The following is a 17,863-nucleotide window of genomic DNA, read 5'->3' as shown; positions in this document are numbered from 1 at the left end:
CAGATCTGGGGGTGGCCTGGAGCAGGGAATGTCTCCTCTGAGCCTCAGGAAAGTCCTGCCACTTGGGTAACACAAATATCATCACATTTCTGATGAGGAAACTGAGGCCCATGACCTCACAGACAGGGAGTGGCTGAGTCTCCACTCAAACCTGGGGCTCTGGATGCTGATTCCGGAGCCCACACCGGGCCCCCGGGCTGGAAGAGGGAGGACCCCGCATACTCATATGCTCATAGGACTGGGGTGGCGGCGACAGCTGGCCTGGGCAGAGCAGGCCTCATCGGGTCCCCTCCCTCAAGCTGGGGCCTGACCCCTGGGGACTGGGCCAGCTTTGTCCATCCGACTTAGGTGGGAGGACTCTGCTGTAAGAAGGTTCTCAGCTCCTGGGAAAGGGGAGCTGTGAGGGATCAGAGGCCGACGCCCCATGTCACCCTCAGCCTTGATGTTTTCTGCAGGGTCTGTCTTACACTTCTGGGCAATTCTTTCTCGCACTTGAACATCCCCTGGGGTCAGGAATGAAGAGTCATTACAATCGCCTTGAGCTAGTCTCTGGCCACATGCTGAAGCCTCGCTCAGGTTTTCCCTCTCGTACCCCAGACCTGCGAGCCCGTCCTCCTATCCATGGCCGAGGAGATGCCCCTGAGAGCAGCTGGAGCTTCGTCTACGGTGAGCGGCTGGCCATGCTGGGACTTGAGCCCAGGCTGGCAGGCTCCAAAACCCAGGCTAGAATATTGGGATCTGAACCTCACTTCATGGCCTCCGCTCCAATGGGGGAATGAAGCCTGCCATCAGGAACCTTCCATTCGCCCCAGCCCCAGCTCTCTCTTCCCCACCCTGTGGCCCCCGGTCTCTCCTTCTGCCCCCACCCTCCCCACCCTAGAATCACCCCAAGAAAACTGGAGGAACCTGGAGCAGCAAGGTTGAGTCACCAGCCTCTGCTGTGCTGTCAGAGGGCTTGGTGCCTGCGAGGGCTGCTGCTGCCCCTGGATCTTCCTCCCCAGACGCCAGGAAGGCCAGCTCTGCGCGGGCACAGTCCCCAGTGCTGCTCCTCGCCGGCCGCTCACCAGCCCAGCACTGCTGGAGGGTGAGCGCATCAACACCAGGCAAAAATGTGTCCACGACTGTCCCCACTGGGGGCTGCACGTGGTCTGGCCAAGCTCCCTGGACCCCCATGTGTGGGGCTAGGCCTCACAGGACAGATCCTCCGGGAAGGGGCCTGGCCCTGTTGGTCCCGCAGTCTGAAGGAGGATGGTCCCCTGCAGAACAGGCTGTCCCAGGAAACTGCGTGGTGGGAAAAGGAGGCAGATGTGGAGTGGGGACAAGGCACCCCTTTTTACAGAGAGGAGAAGCTCAGACACAAACAAGGAAGTGTAGGTGACCATCAGAGGAACAGAACCCAGCTCCCCAGTCAGGGCACAGCACGGCTTTTCTAGATGCCTCCCTGTCAAAAATGGGGCCTGGGTAGTTCCCTCCTTTCTGTGGATGACTCTGTGGCTGGGGCTGATCTGTCCCCTTTTCTTGGACTTGTCACTTTGCAGCTTCAGTTGTCAGCCGAGTATGCCCCTTGTCCTCCCTCCATCCCGCCTCCCTCTCAGGGTGGACTGGGGCAGCATTTCGCAGCCAATGTGGGGAAGGCACCTGACCTTGGGGAGGAATGTGGGTAATGTCTGCAGCCTGGAGCAGCCACCCCCCACCTGGGGCCCAGGAATCCGGCCCCCAAGGGAGGTGTGTGTGTGTGTATGTGTGTATGTGTGTGTGCGTGTGATTGGAAGAGAAGGGGGGGTGCAGGGCCCAGGAGCGCTGAAGTGTTGGGTGGCCCCATGAGGTCACCTGCTGAGACTCTACATGGTTACAGATGGTAAGGATGAACCAATTCTGCCCTTGTGGAGCCACCAGCACCCAGGTAGAGAGCTGGGTCTCCTAGGGCCCTAGGACTCCTAGGGCCCCCTCAAGGCCAAGGCCACAGATAGAGCTGCAACTTGTGACTTCTCAGGCCCACAGAACCCCAGAACATCAGAGCCCTTCGAAATCAGCACTTAGCACAACCATTCCCTGGTACAGATGTGGGAACTGAGGCCTGAGAGGGGATGGGAAATTGGCCACAGGTGTGCTAATTACGGCCAGGACTCTGGGGTGGGTGCCTTCCCCATAGCCCTCCTGCACCCGGCTTCCTCCTCGCCCCCTGCCTGCACCCCACCCCCCCAAGGTCCTACAGGGTTCCTTCTGGGAATCCGTGCCTTGTGAGTGCCCTGAACTACCAGGGTCAGGAGCTGCAGCTGCAGGGGGGAGACTGGGGGCCCGGCCTCCCTGCCCAAAGCCTCCCTGTGGCTCCTGGTGAGCAGGTGATCTGTGCTCTGGCTGGACAGTAGGATAAGGTCGTGGTAACTCCAGCAGATGCCCCTCTTTGGGACTGAACCCCGAGAAAAGCGTAAGGACTCTGCTGCCCTCTCGTGGCCACGTGCAGGGCCGGCCTACGACTGTCGGGGCCTGGGGCTGCTGGTCTTCTTCAAGCCGCTGGCATCTTTCTCCCAACCCCCTTCCCCTGGAAAGGGCTCTGGGCAGCTGGACGGGCTGGCATCCCCTCACTCCCTTATCTCTGAGGCCACCACTTTGGCCCCCCAAAGCATGATGGTTTGTTTGGTGGTGGTTCCTGGTTGTTTTGGTGATGGATCCTGGAAGAAGGCGGCCTCAGGCCAACAGGGGAGGCCCGGTCTGTTACCCAGAATGCCTGGGTGTGGGGAGACACCCGGTGGTTTCCACGGAGATGGCCCCATCAACCAACACTAGACAGGATGCTTTGAAAATTTAGAGGATATTTATTTTTCAGGAAGGTCCACCACAGCTGACGGGCACTACTGTCCACCGCTCCAGGGGATTTCTCCTTTGCTTTGCGAGAAATGCCCTCTCTTCTTGGAAGTGCCCGTGGGAAGGCTGGGAGGTGAAGAGAAACCATACACAACACTCCAGAGCCTTAAAAAAATAAAGCAACAAACAACCTCCGGCACACAAATACACACATACAAAATAAATAGGTGTATAAAAGGCTACTCTCCTCCCGTCCTGGCCGGGGGGCTACTTTGGGAGAGTGGGGCTGGGTGGCTCGGCCCCCCTTCCCCCAGCCAGGATCATCCAGAGGCGAAATGGTATGGAAGTGCTGGACAGCCGAAAACAAGGCCTGGCTTCCAGGGGAGGACGGGGCAGGCCCTCTCCCCGGAGCTCAGTGGGGGTAAGGTAACGAAGGAACAAATAAATAAATGAATAAATAGAACCCAACGTGCTCCCAGAGGCCTAAGGGCTTACTTAGGCTGAGGCTCGGGGCCTCTGGGGCCTATTTCCCTGAAAAGAGCAGATCCAGTGACAGGCAGAAAGAATCACAGGGAAAGCACAAGTCCAAAGCCACAGACTGTCTGACCTCCAGAGCCTGCATCCTTCATATCCTGGGAAAGGCCCGGCCCAGAAGTGAGCCTCAAACCAGCTCTGGAAGGAGGGGTAGACTGTGCCTACTTTCTGGCCCAGCAGGTGCTCAGAGGCTGGGGGGCCCTACCCTCCTTGGCATTCTGAGACCAGCAGAGCCCCCCCGCCCCCTTGCCCTATGACCCTTCCCCTGACCATCCCCGCAGGAGGGAACTGTCTGTCGAACCTCCAGGTTGGGGCCTGGAACCTCTCCTGCTCCCATTCTTCTCGGCCTTCCTGACCTGCCGCATCCTGAGTCAGCTGGGAGAAGTCCTCGTGTGACTACATCATCCCAACAGCCCATTCTGGTGACCCCTCTGCTTCATTTGGCCACAGATGTCCCCACTGCCTCCATTGGGGCCGTGCTCGAAGCTCCCTCCAGGCCAACAGGGAGAAAGCATCAGACAGAAGGGAGAACAGAGAAGGGGGCAGGAGCTGCTGGAATGGACAGTTTGGACGAGAGGCCGAACCAGACACGTGAAGTTCAAGGGGCTCAGGCATCCCAGGGTCCCTCCTGGAGAAGCAGAGCCGTCTCGGGGCCAGGGAGAGAGCACGGGGCGGGGGTGGGCTGGCCGCTCAGCTGGGCAGCAGCACGTGCTCCAGGAGGTAGGTGACGGAGTCCCAGTGCTTCCAGAGGAGGAAGAGGACGAGGACCAGGAGGGCGGTGCTGGTGATGCGCAGGCGTGTCTTCATGAGGGGCGTGATGAAGTTGGCGATGGTGGACACGAACACCAGGAGCACGGCCATGAGCGCCAGGATCACGTTGATGAACTTGCCCAGCAGAGCCCGCGCGTTGGCGTTCTCCACGCCCTCCAGCTGTACCACCTGCTGCTGCTGCTGCTGCAGCTCCAGCTTGGTGACCCGGGTCAGGCAGGACTCCACGGCCTCCTGCAGGGGTGTGCACGCAGGGGCTCAGGGCAGGCAGGCCCTCCGGGCTGCACCCGGCCTGTCCCTCTGAGAAGGCGACCGTCTGCAGCGCTCTCATCTCCGCCCCACCCCATGCGCCACGTGCCTAGGCACCCATCATCCCCCGCTTGGTGGGGCCCTCCGCCCCAGGATCAGTCTCGGGTCGCACCTGGATGTCCCGAGCCCTCTCGTAGGACTGGTAGGCCACCTTCTCCTCCATGCTGGCCAGCTCCTGTTTCAGGTTGGTCATCTCATTCTGGTGAAGCTCGGTCAGGTCATTGAGCTGCTCCTCCAGACGCTCGTACCTAGCCGAGGGACAAGGTGTGTGACAGCAGCCCTGGTCCCCTCACCCCCCTTCTCTCCCCAGGATCAATTTCATTCGACACCACCACCCACCCAGCGTGTTCAGCCCTGTCCCAATTTTAACGGCAAGGACAATGGAAGTTACTATAGACACTGGGCCAAGACTTCACCCACATTATGTCATAGGCTCCTTGTCACCCTCAACCCCACGAGATAAGTACCAGTGTCACCCCATTTTACAGATAAGACTGAGACACAGAGAGGTGAAGGAACCTGCCTCAGGTCACACAGCTCATGAATGGAGGAGTCAGGGACTGACTTCAATGTGAGCCGCTGAGCCCTGGCCTAAGACGCTCTCCTGGGGACCAGGGACTTGGTGGGACAGACACACGATCCCTGCTCTGCAAGCACACGACGTCCAAAGGTGACCCTTACGTGGGCTAGTTAGTTTTCAAGCAGGGCTCCCCCTCAATTTCCCAAACCTTCTGCATACACATAAAGGAAAAAGCAAAAGTGCTAATTGAGGAAAAGATGGCCAAGAATCCCAGGGAGCGAGTGCCAAGTGCCCCGAGAGCACAGGGGTGGAGCGGGCAGAGGGGAACAAAGGACCAGAGACTCTGGTGTCCGTCAAAGGTTTAAGCTAACTGTGCCGGATGTTTACATACTTTGGCTTTACAGGTGTGGACTCATTTAACCTTCATGAACACCCGGAGTAGGGATTCATGTTATTCCCGCTGCACAGACAAGAGACCAAGTGTGAAGAGCATTAAGTACTTTGCTTAAGGTCAATGGCAGAGTAGAGCTGTGGAGGAGAGGCAGGAGGCGCCCGGGTGGCTCAGTCGGTTAAGCGTCTGCCTTCCGCTCAGGTCATGATCCCCGGGTCCTGGGATCGAGTCCTGTATCAGGCTCCCTACTCAGCGGGGAGCCTGCTTCTCCCTTTCCCTCTGCCTGCCGTCCCCCTTGCTTGTACTCTCTCTCCCTCTCTTACGTGAATAAAATCTTAAAAAAAAAAAAAAGAAAAGAATAGAGCTGGTGTTTGAACCCAGGTAACTTGGCTCCAGAGTCAGTGCTCTTAGACTTTCCAGAGGAGAGGCCACATAGCTGGTCCCTGCCTCGGTTTCCCATCCTGTACACAAACCCCGTAACCACCAAGGAGGGGCGTTCGGGGCCCCTGACACAGGCAGCACCATCTCCCCATACACGGGTCCCATAACCGTATCTTCCAGTTGCTCTGACCAGTCTGGAGGAAGCCTTTCCAGGGCCTCTTCTGGCTCCTTCCAGCAGCCTGGGACCCTTCTGCATGCACCTCCATCTGCCCCTGGAGCCCGCGAGCCAGCGCCCATCCCCTCAGGCCAGGGCCCCGTGGGCACCAACCTGTAGCGCTCCTCCTGCAGACACTGGGTCATGTAGGTGTAGTCGCGCTGCAGCTGAGCCTTCAGGCCCTCCATCGAGTCCTCCAGGTGGGACTGTCCCTCCTTGATCTCCCGCAGCTCCTCCAGCAGCGCGTCCAGGTTTCCAGGGGCCCCATACAGCGCGCTCAACTTGGGGCTCCCCAGCGCCCCGGCCGGCCCGGCCCCCGAGTTGCTGCCCGCCCCGGCCGAGCTGGCGCTGGCACTGGAGCACTCGTCATCGCTGCCGTACTTGGGGCTGGACACGAGGGTGGCGCTACCGCTCAGCGCCCGGGCCGCCTCCTCGGGGGCCCCGTCGTCCAGAGGGTCCTTCAAGTGGGCGATGTTGTCGGCGCTGCCGAACTTGTTACGGATCAGGCTGGCGAACTCCCGGGGCTTGGACACCACGGCGGTGTGGGTGGCCTGCGAGAGGCCCGAGAGGCTGCCCTTGACGCCCTCCACCACGCCGCCCCCGAAGCCGCTGATGCCGGCGCGCACGTTGGCGCCCACGTCCTTCAGCCCCTGCTGCATGTCCCGCAGCACGTCCTTGGGCTGCCGCGAGGGCCCGTTCTGCTCGATCTCCTTCAGGCGCCGCCGGTAGTGCTCCAGCTTCTTGTGCAGCTGTGCGATGGTCTGGGCCGACTTCTGGTTCTTCTTCTCAAACACCTGCTTGATACGCGACGCCTGCTGCTTGTCCGCGTTGTTGGCCAGCTTCAGGTACTCGGCCACGTTGTCGTCCCGCGCCTCCTGCTCGATCTTGATCTGCTCGGTGATCTTCAGGATCTTCTGGTGCAGGTGGTCGATGGCGGCCTTGGTCCGCTGGGGGTCCGGGGCCCCATCCGCCACATCCAGGCTGATGGGGCCATCGGTGTCACCGTGGCCTGGGCCGCCAGGGAGGCTCAGGGCCACGAGGTCTCCCTTGTCGACCTGGGGAAGAAGGCAAGCAGGGCAAGCATGGGTGAATTGTGAAACCACAGCAGGGGACACGGCAGGAATCTCTCACGTGTCCGTGGACAGCTGTGGACTTGGCCCCTCTGCCTCGGAGGGTAGATGCAGAACGAACAGGAAGGCTCAGGGCAGGGTCCAAAATAACAACACAGTATTCCTTTCCCAACTCCCACTAAAAAAAAAAAAAAAAAGACTTTATTTCTTAAGTAATCTCTACACGCGACGTGAGGCTTGAACCCACAGCTCTGAGCTCGAGAGCTGCGCACTCTACCAACTGAGCCAGCCAGGCCCATCTTTGGAAACATCTGTGATCTACCTGATTCTCACAACATCCCTAAAAGGCAGTCCAGGCAGATCTACCCCTCCTCTGGCCCAGAGTTCAAGCAAGTTGCCCAGGGACACACAGATACGAGACGATGGAACCTCGGACCCAGGATGCTTGTTGCCCCCTCCCATGGACCAAGACCGTCTGAGGCTTCAGTGGAGAGTCACGGGACTGACTGGTCGGCCATGAGACAAGTTATCCCTCTGGACTCAACCTCCCCAAAAGGCTCCTGCCCGCAGCAGGCCTCTCCCCGAGTGCTGACCAGAGCCTATACCTTGGCCCCACGCAGGCGCAGGAAGCCTCCCCGTCCTCCCCACCCCGGCTTCCCTGATGAAGTTCAGTAGGTCACCCGCCTCGCCTCTGCGGACACCCCTCCCAGCCCCTCCATCACCTTCCAGCTCTCTCGAGTCGTCGGCAACCTCCTCCGCTTCATGCTGCTGGGAGAACCCGGCCCGGCCCGGTCTCCCAGCTGCGGGAGGAGCGCACAGCCCCACCCTGCGGGCTGTGGGCCGGGACCTGGAGATTCAAGTCCCAGAAGCAACCCCGAGGGCCAAGGGCAGCAGGGACGGGTCCGGGGGGCCTGGGGGCAGCAGGGCCCAGCTCGGGGGTGGGTGAATGTACAGGAAGGAGAGGCCAGCCCCTTTCCACACCAGCAGGCAGGCTTCCCAAGTGCATCAGGACGGCAGAGAGGAGGAGAGAGGCTGAGAAGGGATGGGGGCGGTGGGGAGAAAGGAAAGAGAGGGTGCAGGAGATAGGAAAGATGGGAAACCCGGGGTCAGACGAACAAGGGCGGGTCTGGAGTCCTGCTCTCGCAGGGCCGGCTCCCCCTCGGCTGCTGGAGGATCTCTCTGTCCGCAGCTGGGTCCCCAGTGTCTTATCGCCATGCAAGAACGGAAGCGGCAGGAAATGGCTCAACCCCATGTATTTTTACACACAGCAACCCCCAGGACGGCCGGGTCGGATCATTCGCTCTTCGTGTGTGTGGGGCGGGATGAGGTATGTGTGGGGGAAGGGGTTAAACACAAAGAGAGTGGCCCGGTCATACACACCGGAACCGGAAGCAGCCTGTGCCAATTACAGGCAGAAGTCACCCGGCTTCTGCCGAGGTGCAAAGTTATTGGAAAACACTATTGAAAACAAAAGCCCTGCCAAAATCAGGGGAGGGTGGCTCCTTTGCTGGCTTCCTCTGAGGCCTTTTCAGGTCACAGCGCCCCTGGGGATGCTGGGGACAATGTCGATCCCTTTTCCAGTTCCTCCCCTTACATTTGCTTTGGGTCTCCCTTGGTGTCTCCTGGCCCTCCCTCCAGGTGCTCAGACCTCCAGAACACTGGCGCCCCGGATTTTCTGACTTTGTACACCAGAGGGGCCAACTCCACAGTCTCCTTTAAATGATCTGTCCCAAGGTCTAACGGCCATGCCAGTCCGACTTAAAACCCCATCCCGCAGTTAAACCCCTTCCTCCTGTGCTATTCCTGCAGTGAAGACAAACAGTCTGCCTCTCCATTGTCCTGACCCTCAGTAGTCTCACCTGAGAAATGGGCTAATCCTGCCTAGGCTTAGGTCTTTGTGAGGATTACACCAGACAATGTCTAGCAAGCACTTAGCCCAGTGCAGGGCATACAGAAGGCACTCATAAATGCTGTCCAGATCTAGGCAGCACAATTTGGGGGGGGGTGGGGCGGGGTGGGGGATGAAGTTTAATTAAGAGATTATACCAATCAATGTGCTCAATATTGATATGACAGTATAGATATTGCAATACAAAAATTCGATTCTCTAGGAACACAGGATTTTTTTTTAAGAGAGGAGGACCCATGTGGAGGGGGCAAGGGAAGGGGCAGAGAGAGACTGAAGCAGGCTCCATGCTCAGCAGAGCCCAGCACAGAGCTGGAACCCACAACCCTGTGATCATGACCCAAGCCAAATCAAGAGTCAGACGCTCAAATGAACACACGACTTTTAAGATGAAGTAATCAGGCCCTTTGCTAAGGCCACTGTGCTTCCAAAGATGCTCAATTCTCTTTCCCCTTCTTGGTGGGAGGAAAAAAAACATCCAAAAAGTGAGTTTGGGGTCTGGCTGAAGCCTGGCTTGGTGCTCAGCGCTGGGCGGTTTGCTGTCTCTACAAGGAGCGGAGCATCTGTTGCAGGGACCGGGAGGGGTGTGGGAGGAGCTAATGAGACAGGGATGCCGTGAAAAGAAGTGCTTCAGGACTCCGAGGGTGTATAAAATAGCAACTCTCCCCCTACCTTGGCTTTACTCCGGCAGCTTGGTGCCTCTCCTCCCGTGACTTAGAGTCTGTCTAGCTTACAAATGGAAAAGCAGAGTGGAAGCCAGCTATGAAATCCCCATGAATGAGAGGAGAACAGACCTTCCTGGCTGAATGAGCTGGGGCCTGATGGTGGGCTGCAGTGGCCTGGGGCTGGGGTCCTGGCCCACTTGACTGCCTCTCCCCCCTGCCCTGGGACCCAGACTTGAGCCTGGTGGTCCCATAGCAGGACACCAGCTCCTTCCCGCCCCTCCACTGGCATCGACCACACTTGGATCCCGCTGGGTGCCTCCAGTCACAGAACAGCCCCCCTCGGCCCTTCTCCCCATGGAGGATGATGCGTGTTGGAGTTGGAGGAAGGTGGGGAGTTCTCCTTCCCCCACCAAGACCCCCCCATGGCAGCAGGACCCCTTCAGGACTGAACTGGGACAGAGTGATTAAGGGACAGAAAGCCAAGGAGGTGGCGGACAGCAGGCAGAGGTAGAAGAGGGAGACTACTTTAACAAAGGAAGGAAAATTCTGGCATAAGATGATAAAACGATGAAGGACAGAAAAAGCAGAGGAGGAGAAAGAGATCTGAAAAAAAAAAAAGCACACACAGGGACACCTGGGTGGCTCAGTGGGCTAAAGCCTCTGCCTTTGGCTCAGGTCATGATCTTAGGGTCCTGGGATCGAGCCCCACATCGGGCTCTCTGCTCGGCGGGGAGCCTGCTTCTCCCTCTCTCTCTCTGCCTGCCTCTCTGCCTACTTGTGATCTCTGTTTGTCAAATAAATAAATAAAATCTTTAAAAAAAAAAAAAGCACACACACGGAACAAGAAGCATAAAGGCAATGAGACCGCAGCATTACTGACAACAGCCAGGAAGGGAAGCAGCCAAGGGCCCATGGACGGACGGACGGATGAAGAAGAGCGGGTCCGTGTGTACCACGGAATCCCACTGGGCCAGAAGGAAGAGCGAAACCTTGCCGTTTCCAAGGGCCCGGATGGAGCTCAAGAGTGTAATGCTGAGCGAATAAATCAGTCAGAGAAAGACAAATGCCGTATGATTTCAGTCACACGTGGAATCTAAAAGACAAAATAAATAAATAAAACCAAAAACAGACTCCTAAATACACAGAACAAACAGAACAAACTGGCGGGGGGGGGGGGGCGGGGGGGGGGGGATGGGTGAAACAGGGCAAGGGGACGTGGATTTAGCTTGAGAGTCCTGGCTCTGTCCCCCAAGGGCTGTGTGCCCTTGGAAACGTCACAAACTCTTCGGGGACTCCATTTTCTCCTCTGGAAAAGGGGAGTGATGCCCCCTCCCTCAAAGGGGTTGTCAGGAGGGTGACAACAGATGCTGAGTGAAAGCAAGGGTCACAGTACCATCTCGGGGCATCCAGCAGGTGCTCAAAACCAACACTAAATTGGCCCTTCACACTCGCTCGTGTGGCTGTGACGTTTCAAAGGAAAATAAGTGCTGGCGAGGATGGAGGAAAACCAGAGCCCTCAAGTCCCGCTGGTGGGCACGTAAAGATGTGCAGCCACCGCAGGAAGCAGTTTGGGGGTTCCCTCAGTAAGTTCAACACGGGTGGACCCCCCAATTCCACTCCTGGGTCTACATCCAAGGAAATTTTAAAAATGGGTGTTCAAGGGTGCCTGGGTGGCTCAGTCATTAAGTGTCTGCCTTCGGCTCAGGTCATAATCCCGGGGTCCTAGAATCGAGCCCCGAATCGGGCTCCCTGCTCGGTAGGAAGCCTACTTCTCCCTCTGCCGCTCCACCTGCTTGTGTTCCCTCTCTTGCTCTCTCTGACAAATAAATAAATAAATAAAATCTTAGGGGTGCCTGGGTGGCTCAGTGGGTTAAAGCCTCTGCCTTCAGCTTGGGTCATGATCCCAGGGTCCTGGGATCGAGCCCCGCGTTGGGCTCTCTGCTCGGCGGGGAGACTGCTTCCTCCTCCCTCTCTCTCTGCCTACCTCTCTGCCTACTTGTGATCTCTGTCAAATAAATAAATAAAATCTTAAAAAATAAATAAATAAAATAAAATAAATAAAATCTTAAAAAAAAAAAAAAGTCCGATTCTTGGTTTTAGCTCAGGTTGTGATCTCAGGGTCGTGAGATCGAGCTCTGCATCAGGCCGAGCATCACAGCGAACATCACAGCAGAGTCTGCTTGAGACTCTCTCTCCCTCTGCCTGGGTCCTACCCTCTGCACACTCACTCTCTCTAAAATAAATAAATCAAAAAAATATAAACATAAAAATATTTTAAAGGTTTTATTTATTTATGTGAGAGAGAGAGAGTGCGCATGTGTTCAAGCAGGGGAGTGGCGGGCAGAGGCAGAGGGAGAAGCAGGCTCCCCGTGGAGCAGGGAACCTGATGTGGGGCTCAATCCCAGGACCGTGGGATCATGACCTGAGCTGAAGGCAGTCGCTTAACCAACTGAGCCACCCAGGCGCCCAATTAAAATATTTTTTAAAACAAAATTTTTTTTTTATTGAAACAAGCACGTATACACTTATAAGCTCCCAGCAGCACTTCTCACAAGAGCCAAAGTGTGGACACAATTCAGATGTCCATTAGCCAGCGAATGGGCCCACCTGATGAGTACGTCTGTACAGTGGAATCTTATTTGGCCATAAAAGGAACGAAGTAGCACAGATACATATTATAACGCAGGTGAACTTCAAGAAGATCACACTAAAGCAAAAGAAGCCAGACACAAACGGTCACACCCCGAAGGATTCCATGCATGTGAAATGCCAGAATAGCTCAATCCACAGAGACAGAAGCCAGATTGGCGGTGGTCAAGTGCTGGTGGCAGGGAGGAGCAGGCCGTGGCTACTTCCCAGGTCTGGGTTTCCTACAGGAGGTGCTGACCATCTTCTGAAACTAGACAGTAGTGGTGATTACCAAACCTGGATGTGGAAGGCGAGGGGTCCTACAACCTCAGCTCCAAGTAACGTCCCATCAGGGTGGGCCTGCGGGAGGCTACCTGGGTCCTTCGTCTTACGGTCTTACTTTCAACAGGGCAGAAGCTCTTTCTAACGCACTCCCAACCCCCTATCCTGGGGCCGAGTCCAGATCGCTCAAGCCCTGGTCACTGGCGGGTGAAACTCCCTGGGGCCCCCAGCCAGAGCATGGCAGTGAATGCACTACCCAGATATCACCGCGCCTCTCTCAAAATTGTCACAGGCCACCTGGCGTTTTGTCCATGCCCCGCGGCCAGCACCATACCTGGAGCTGTGGCCCCAGCACCACGGTCTCCCCCCACCACCCTGAGGCACCTGACTCCAAGATGAAGCCCTATGCATGGGCCAGGCCAGTTCTCACAACGGGAGAATAGTGGAGGGAGGGCCACGCTTCCTCCCACAGTGCTGTTCCATCCCCAGGAGGCCACGTCATGTCCCCCACTCCCTGTACCTACTGGCCAGAGCTGAGGTCATAGCCCTTGCTCTGAACCGTGACTGAGGTCCAAGAAGTCCTGGTGAATGTTCTGGAAGAGCCGGAGATGGGATGCTGCCTAAAGCATCCAGGGTGCAACTTTCTCTCTTCCTCTCCCTGCTTCCTGCCCCTGGAAGCACCCCCTCCACGTGGCTTCCTGGAACCATGGACTCTCCTCCCTGTCCCCTTCTGGCAACTCTGAATGAAGCCGGATTAGGCACACTGCCAGATGGGCTCGGGCTCCTTTGGGCCTCCCGGGGCTCCCAACTCCTCCCAGGCCTGAGCTCACGCCCTCTGTAAAGCTGGGTCCAGACCTGGGGTAACAGCCCGCCCTCCTGCACAGCAACCAACCAGCCGGGACGCCCGGATCCCTGCGGCCAGGAGCACACAGTACATGCTCCAGGGCCAGAAAGCATCCGGCTTTCAGAAAGCTCTGCGCTGGGAGGGGAAGGGCCCAGCTATTGTCAGATGGGGATAGTGGTTCTAGTTCTCTAGCAACAGACAAAATACACGAAGCGATCTTCAAGGGGGAACCATGCCGACAAGCACCACTTGCAAGGTCAGAGTGCTCCACCCCTGTGCTCCCAGGTCCCCACGAGACCGCAGAAGGCTCTCAGCCCGACACCCCGCCCCAGGGGACTAGAGTCCCTTCCCGGATTTACGAATTACCACTGTTAGCGTCCCCAGGGCAGGCTGACCCAGAAAATGAGGACTTCCTGTCATAGCTCTCTGCTCGGGGACCAGAAAGCCAACACTAAGGTCACTCTTAGACAAGGAAAAAAGAGGAAAACGGAGGGGAGGAGAAAGCCCTAGAGTGCCCATGTCCCTTTAGGAGAACAGGCAGCCCCTGCTGTCCTGGGACAGGTAGCCTTCGGGCTCCCTCCCGGAGTGGGAACAAGAGGGTCTGTGGGTCTGGCCCGGCAGGCTGAGGTCCAGGCAGGTTGCTGCTCCTGAGCAGGTCTGGGCTTCCAGAGGCTAAGAGCCCTGAAGGCCAGCGTGATGGCAGCTGTGGGGCCCACGTGACTCAGCGGAGATGCTGCCCTCTGCTGACTTCTCACCCCGGGCCTCCAATCTGAGCACCCCTCTCGGGAGGGAGAACACTCAGATTCACTCTTTCTACCAGTCGAGTCCATCTACCTCCGAGAGGGGAAGGGAGGCAAGCCAGGGCCAGAACAGTCGTGGCCAGCTAACACCCTTCTGCCTGAAAAGGCAGTTTGACCTGACGGGGAAGCACAGAGGAAAGGGACCTGACTTCTCCCACACCAACCTGACATTCCAGCCGGAGCTGGAAACATGATCCCAAACCCTGGTCCTGGAAGCAGGACCAGGGGCTGCCCCCACCCTCCCAAATCAGCAGGCCCAGCCCGTGGGGCCGCTGGCTCTTCCTCTGCCCTGTGGGGATGGGAGGGCAGTGGCCCAGCCGCAGCGCTGGACACACCATCCCAGCTGACCCAGGCACCCCCACGTGGGAAAGGCGCAGGGGGAGGGGGATGGGGACGGTACCAGCCCGCCCGGCGGTTCCACCGGTGCCTGGGATCCTAAGCGGCTTTTCTCCGGAGAGCAGGGAGGCAAATGCTGAGAGCACTTCATGGGGCACACGTGGGGCCTTATGTACCCCAGGTCTGTCCGCCGGGGTACAGTGGGGTGAAGAAGTCCTGCAGCGAGGCCCCAGCCACCACCAGGGGGATTCGAGGGACAGAAGCCTGATGGCCCTGGTGCCCTCCCCGCGGCGCCCCTTTCCTCCTGGCATGGCCTGGCCTCGGCGACTTTACAAGGAACTGCGTGCTGCAACGGAGCACATCCCTTCGGACCGCACGTGCAAGCTCAAGGCAGTGGGCGCTGGGGTGAAGGCCACCCGTAGCTGATGCCTCCAGCCGGCGGGCGCTGCCTCCCATGGGGCCCTCAGGGCCACCCTCTTCTCTGTCTCCCCTAGCCCTCGGCTTCCCGTCCCTTATGATAGGCCCACCTACCGGCTCTGGTCAAATCCATGCCCTCCCCTCAGCCACCTCATCCCCGGACCCGCAGACAAGGCACCTGACTCCGCCGCCTCCTCACATCCGCTGCTTCCTGGGTCGGCCCGCAACTACCCTCCCGCCCTGGGGCCTCCTCCCGTCTCCATCCCGCAAGTTCTCCAAAAGCTCTGGGCACCCAGCACTTAGCTCCTTCCGGACTCCCCACCATCCGCCTGGGGTCAGGGCTCTGGGACCCTCCCACCCCTCTCTCCCTGGCAGTGTTTCTCTGTAGACAAAAGTGATCACAAGCAGGCACACGCTTCCCACTTAACCTCCCATCAGCTCCTCTGGCTCCAAGACGAGTGATGCATGGCCACCAGTTTCTAGAGGCATCTGTGCAGGGTCCAGCCATGCTCCTGCAAAAGACCCCCTGACCCGACCCCAGGGGCCCTCCCAACACTCCTCAGGCTAGGCGTGTGGAGGCCTGGAGGCCTGGTGTTCACCCTCTCCTCCCCCCTCCAATCCACAAAGAGCTCTCTGTAATGGGGAGGGGGCCACACCTTGAGAGACCAGAGTGAGCAGGAGCTGCTGGCCTTCTCCCAACCCTGCCCCGTGAACTTGCCTCCTCCCACCCTCTAGGGGCCTCACCTGTGTAGGTCCCGCGTCCCGAAGCCGTGCAGGTGAGGGGGTGCTGGGACCTCTGAGGCTCCAGCTTTCCCCGGACTGGGCCAGTCCCCCAGGGTCACAGTCCCTAGGCAGCACGGGGCTTGCCAAGGGAAGCCGGGGTCTGCGAGCGGGTGTGCCCAAGTTCCCAGCCTCTGCAGCCGCCATCTCTAGCCTGCCGGGGATTAGGGGCGGATTGCTCTGGGAGATTTCCCCTCCCCTGGGGCTCACAGGCTGCTGCTTCCCATCTGGGAGGAGACAGGCAGGATCACTGAGCGGGTAGACCCAGATGTGATGAGGTGCCCCCCAGCCCTGCTCTGCCCATCCTCAAGTCCAGCCGCTACCACAGTGAGTTCAGGGAGCACGAGGAGCCCCAGGTTTGACAGGCAACAACTCCACCCCTGGTGGGGGAGGCACAGATGCAGCGCGCAAGGACACGTGTACTGGCCTCACCGCCCACTTAGATGGGAGCTCTGCTCGTCCCCTCCCATCATGCGTGCCTCCCGCCATCGAAGGCCTTCTCTCAGAGTCACGGTCCCATGAACTCCCTTTCTTCACCTCCTAGAGGAACTAGGGCTCCTAGCCAGCCTTCCAAGATGGAAAGGTCTCGAAAGCCAGAAAGGCTGGAGCCTGGAGGGGATTCCCTGTCAGATCCTAACACAGCCAGCTCAGCCTGGAGCCCCCTACCCCTGCTGCCCTGCCCACTGGCTTACGGCACCATCACTCCCGAGGCACCCTCCCTACCCGAGCGCTCCCTGCCGGAGTCAGGACCCAGCCAGCCTCACCCGCGGGACTCCTCTGCTCTCTGATTTTCCTCCACAAATCCAGTCTGCTCGGACACCACCGCAACGACTTCTCCACTGGCTTCTGCTCCCCTTTCCCTGCTCTCCTCCCCACCCCACCCCAACACCCCCAGCATGGCTCAGGCAAAAACACCTAACATCAAACACAGAGGGCAAACTCACAGCAGTCACTCCCTCCTTGGACTTCATCTGGACACTCCCAGCAGGAAATCCTGTGAGTGGCCAGCAGAGGGGGCCAGAGGGCCACGGTTGAGGCGAGCACGCCGCGAGCTGGCGGACAGGGTGGCCTGCAGCGTTCAGGGCCGGGCTGGGTGTCTCAGGGAGGCTTCCGAAGCAGAATCACCAAGGGCACGATCTTGCACCTGCTTGAGCCCGCCGAGGGACTCAGGGCTTTAATACTGAGGGTCCACACGTGATAGGGTGGGCCCAAGAAGGTGCAAAGAGATAAGGAGAGCCCAGGGCCTATCTCTGGGGCCCAATGCCAGGGCACGCAGCCAAAAACACCAAGACCAGAAATCCCCACACCCTGGGCTCGTGAAACCTACAAACATTAATGGTGGCGGATGACTTGGGAGTTTGTGACGACAGGAAACTAGCAAAAGCCCATCGCACAGGTTCCAATTTCTGGAGGCCAGCTCAGCTGGGTGCAGTCGGGAAACACCTCCAGCAGCTTCTGACGTCTGCAAACGATGCCCCCTTCCCACTGTATTCGATCTTTACTTTATGCTCTGGCATTGTGCATCGTTTCCCTTGCGTAATGGTTATGTCTAAATAGGCTTAGGTCTTACTTCCCCTAGGAAGGCACGAATCACATCTTCAATATATCCGAGCCCCTCAATGTGCCCAGCATAGCACTGCCCCTCCCTCCATAGGCAGAATGACCGAGTGACTTAGCTCATCAAGCTGCAACAGACGCAGCCCATCTTCTGTGGCTCTGTCGGACACGGCCACACATAGCCTAGTCTTCCCGTACAAAGACATCCCTCTCCTTCCAACACTCATGACAATCCTATAAAATAATATCTACAGCAAAGTGTTTGGGGACCACAATTTTCAAAAGCTGTTTTTGCACTTACTCTTAATGCATTCTAGACAAGAACCTTTTGGCTACTTCAAAATTGTCATCAAAAGACTTTACTTTTTCTAAATCCAGACCAGCTCTTACTGATTTTTTTTTCCCAGTATTCCTCACTGCAAAAGTGTGTGGTTTCTTGTAAGATCTTGTTTTTAAATCATCTCTACACCCAACGTGGAGCTCAGACTCACAGCCCTGAGATTAAGAGTTGCACGCTCCACTGACCGAGCCAGCCAGATACCCCTGCAAAAGTGTTTTCTAACTAACTACTTAAGAAATTTTGGTTGGAGAAAAAAGACAGCCTCTTCAATAAATGGTGTTGGGAAAATTGGACAGCCACATGCAGAAAAATGAAA

At 57.8% G+C, this 17,863-nt stretch overlaps 1 protein-coding gene across 4 annotated transcripts in view; it reads right to left on the bottom strand.

Moving 5' to 3' along the window:
• Nucleotides 1-2,793: 2,793 nt before the first annotated feature.
• LOC111151158 (transmembrane and coiled-coil domain family 2) overlaps nt 2,794-17,863 on the bottom strand; it is a 38,296-nt gene continuing 23,226 nt past the window's right edge. Inside the window, exons 1-4 of one of the 4 annotated variants that reach the window (XM_022508955.1) lie at nt 16,595-16,621; nt 6,037-6,977; nt 4,529-4,664; nt 2,794-4,341 (exon numbers count right to left, since the gene is read on the bottom strand). In XM_022508955.1, coding sequence (XP_022364663.1) covers nt 4,030-4,341; nt 4,529-4,664; nt 6,037-6,977; nt 16,595-16,621 — 1,416 coding nt within the window. In that variant the 3' untranslated portion in view covers nt 2,794-4,029. Of the gene's footprint in view, nt 4,342-4,528; nt 4,665-6,036; nt 6,978-7,714; nt 8,301-15,614; nt 15,798-16,594; nt 16,622-17,863 lie in introns of those variants that run through there. The other 3 variants (XM_022508953.1, XM_022508954.1, XM_022508952.1) reach the window with 3 other exon arrangements.

Source organism: Enhydra lutris, unplaced genomic scaffold (assembly GCF_002288905.1).
Source record: "Enhydra lutris kenyoni isolate GAN:26980312 unplaced genomic scaffold, ASM228890v2 scaffoldscaffold25, whole genome shotgun sequence".
Taxonomy (NCBI): domain Eukaryota; kingdom Metazoa; phylum Chordata; class Mammalia; order Carnivora; family Mustelidae; genus Enhydra; species Enhydra lutris.
The sequence above is the reverse complement of the archived record's forward strand: the minus strand, read 5'-3'. Positions and strand labels throughout refer to the sequence as shown.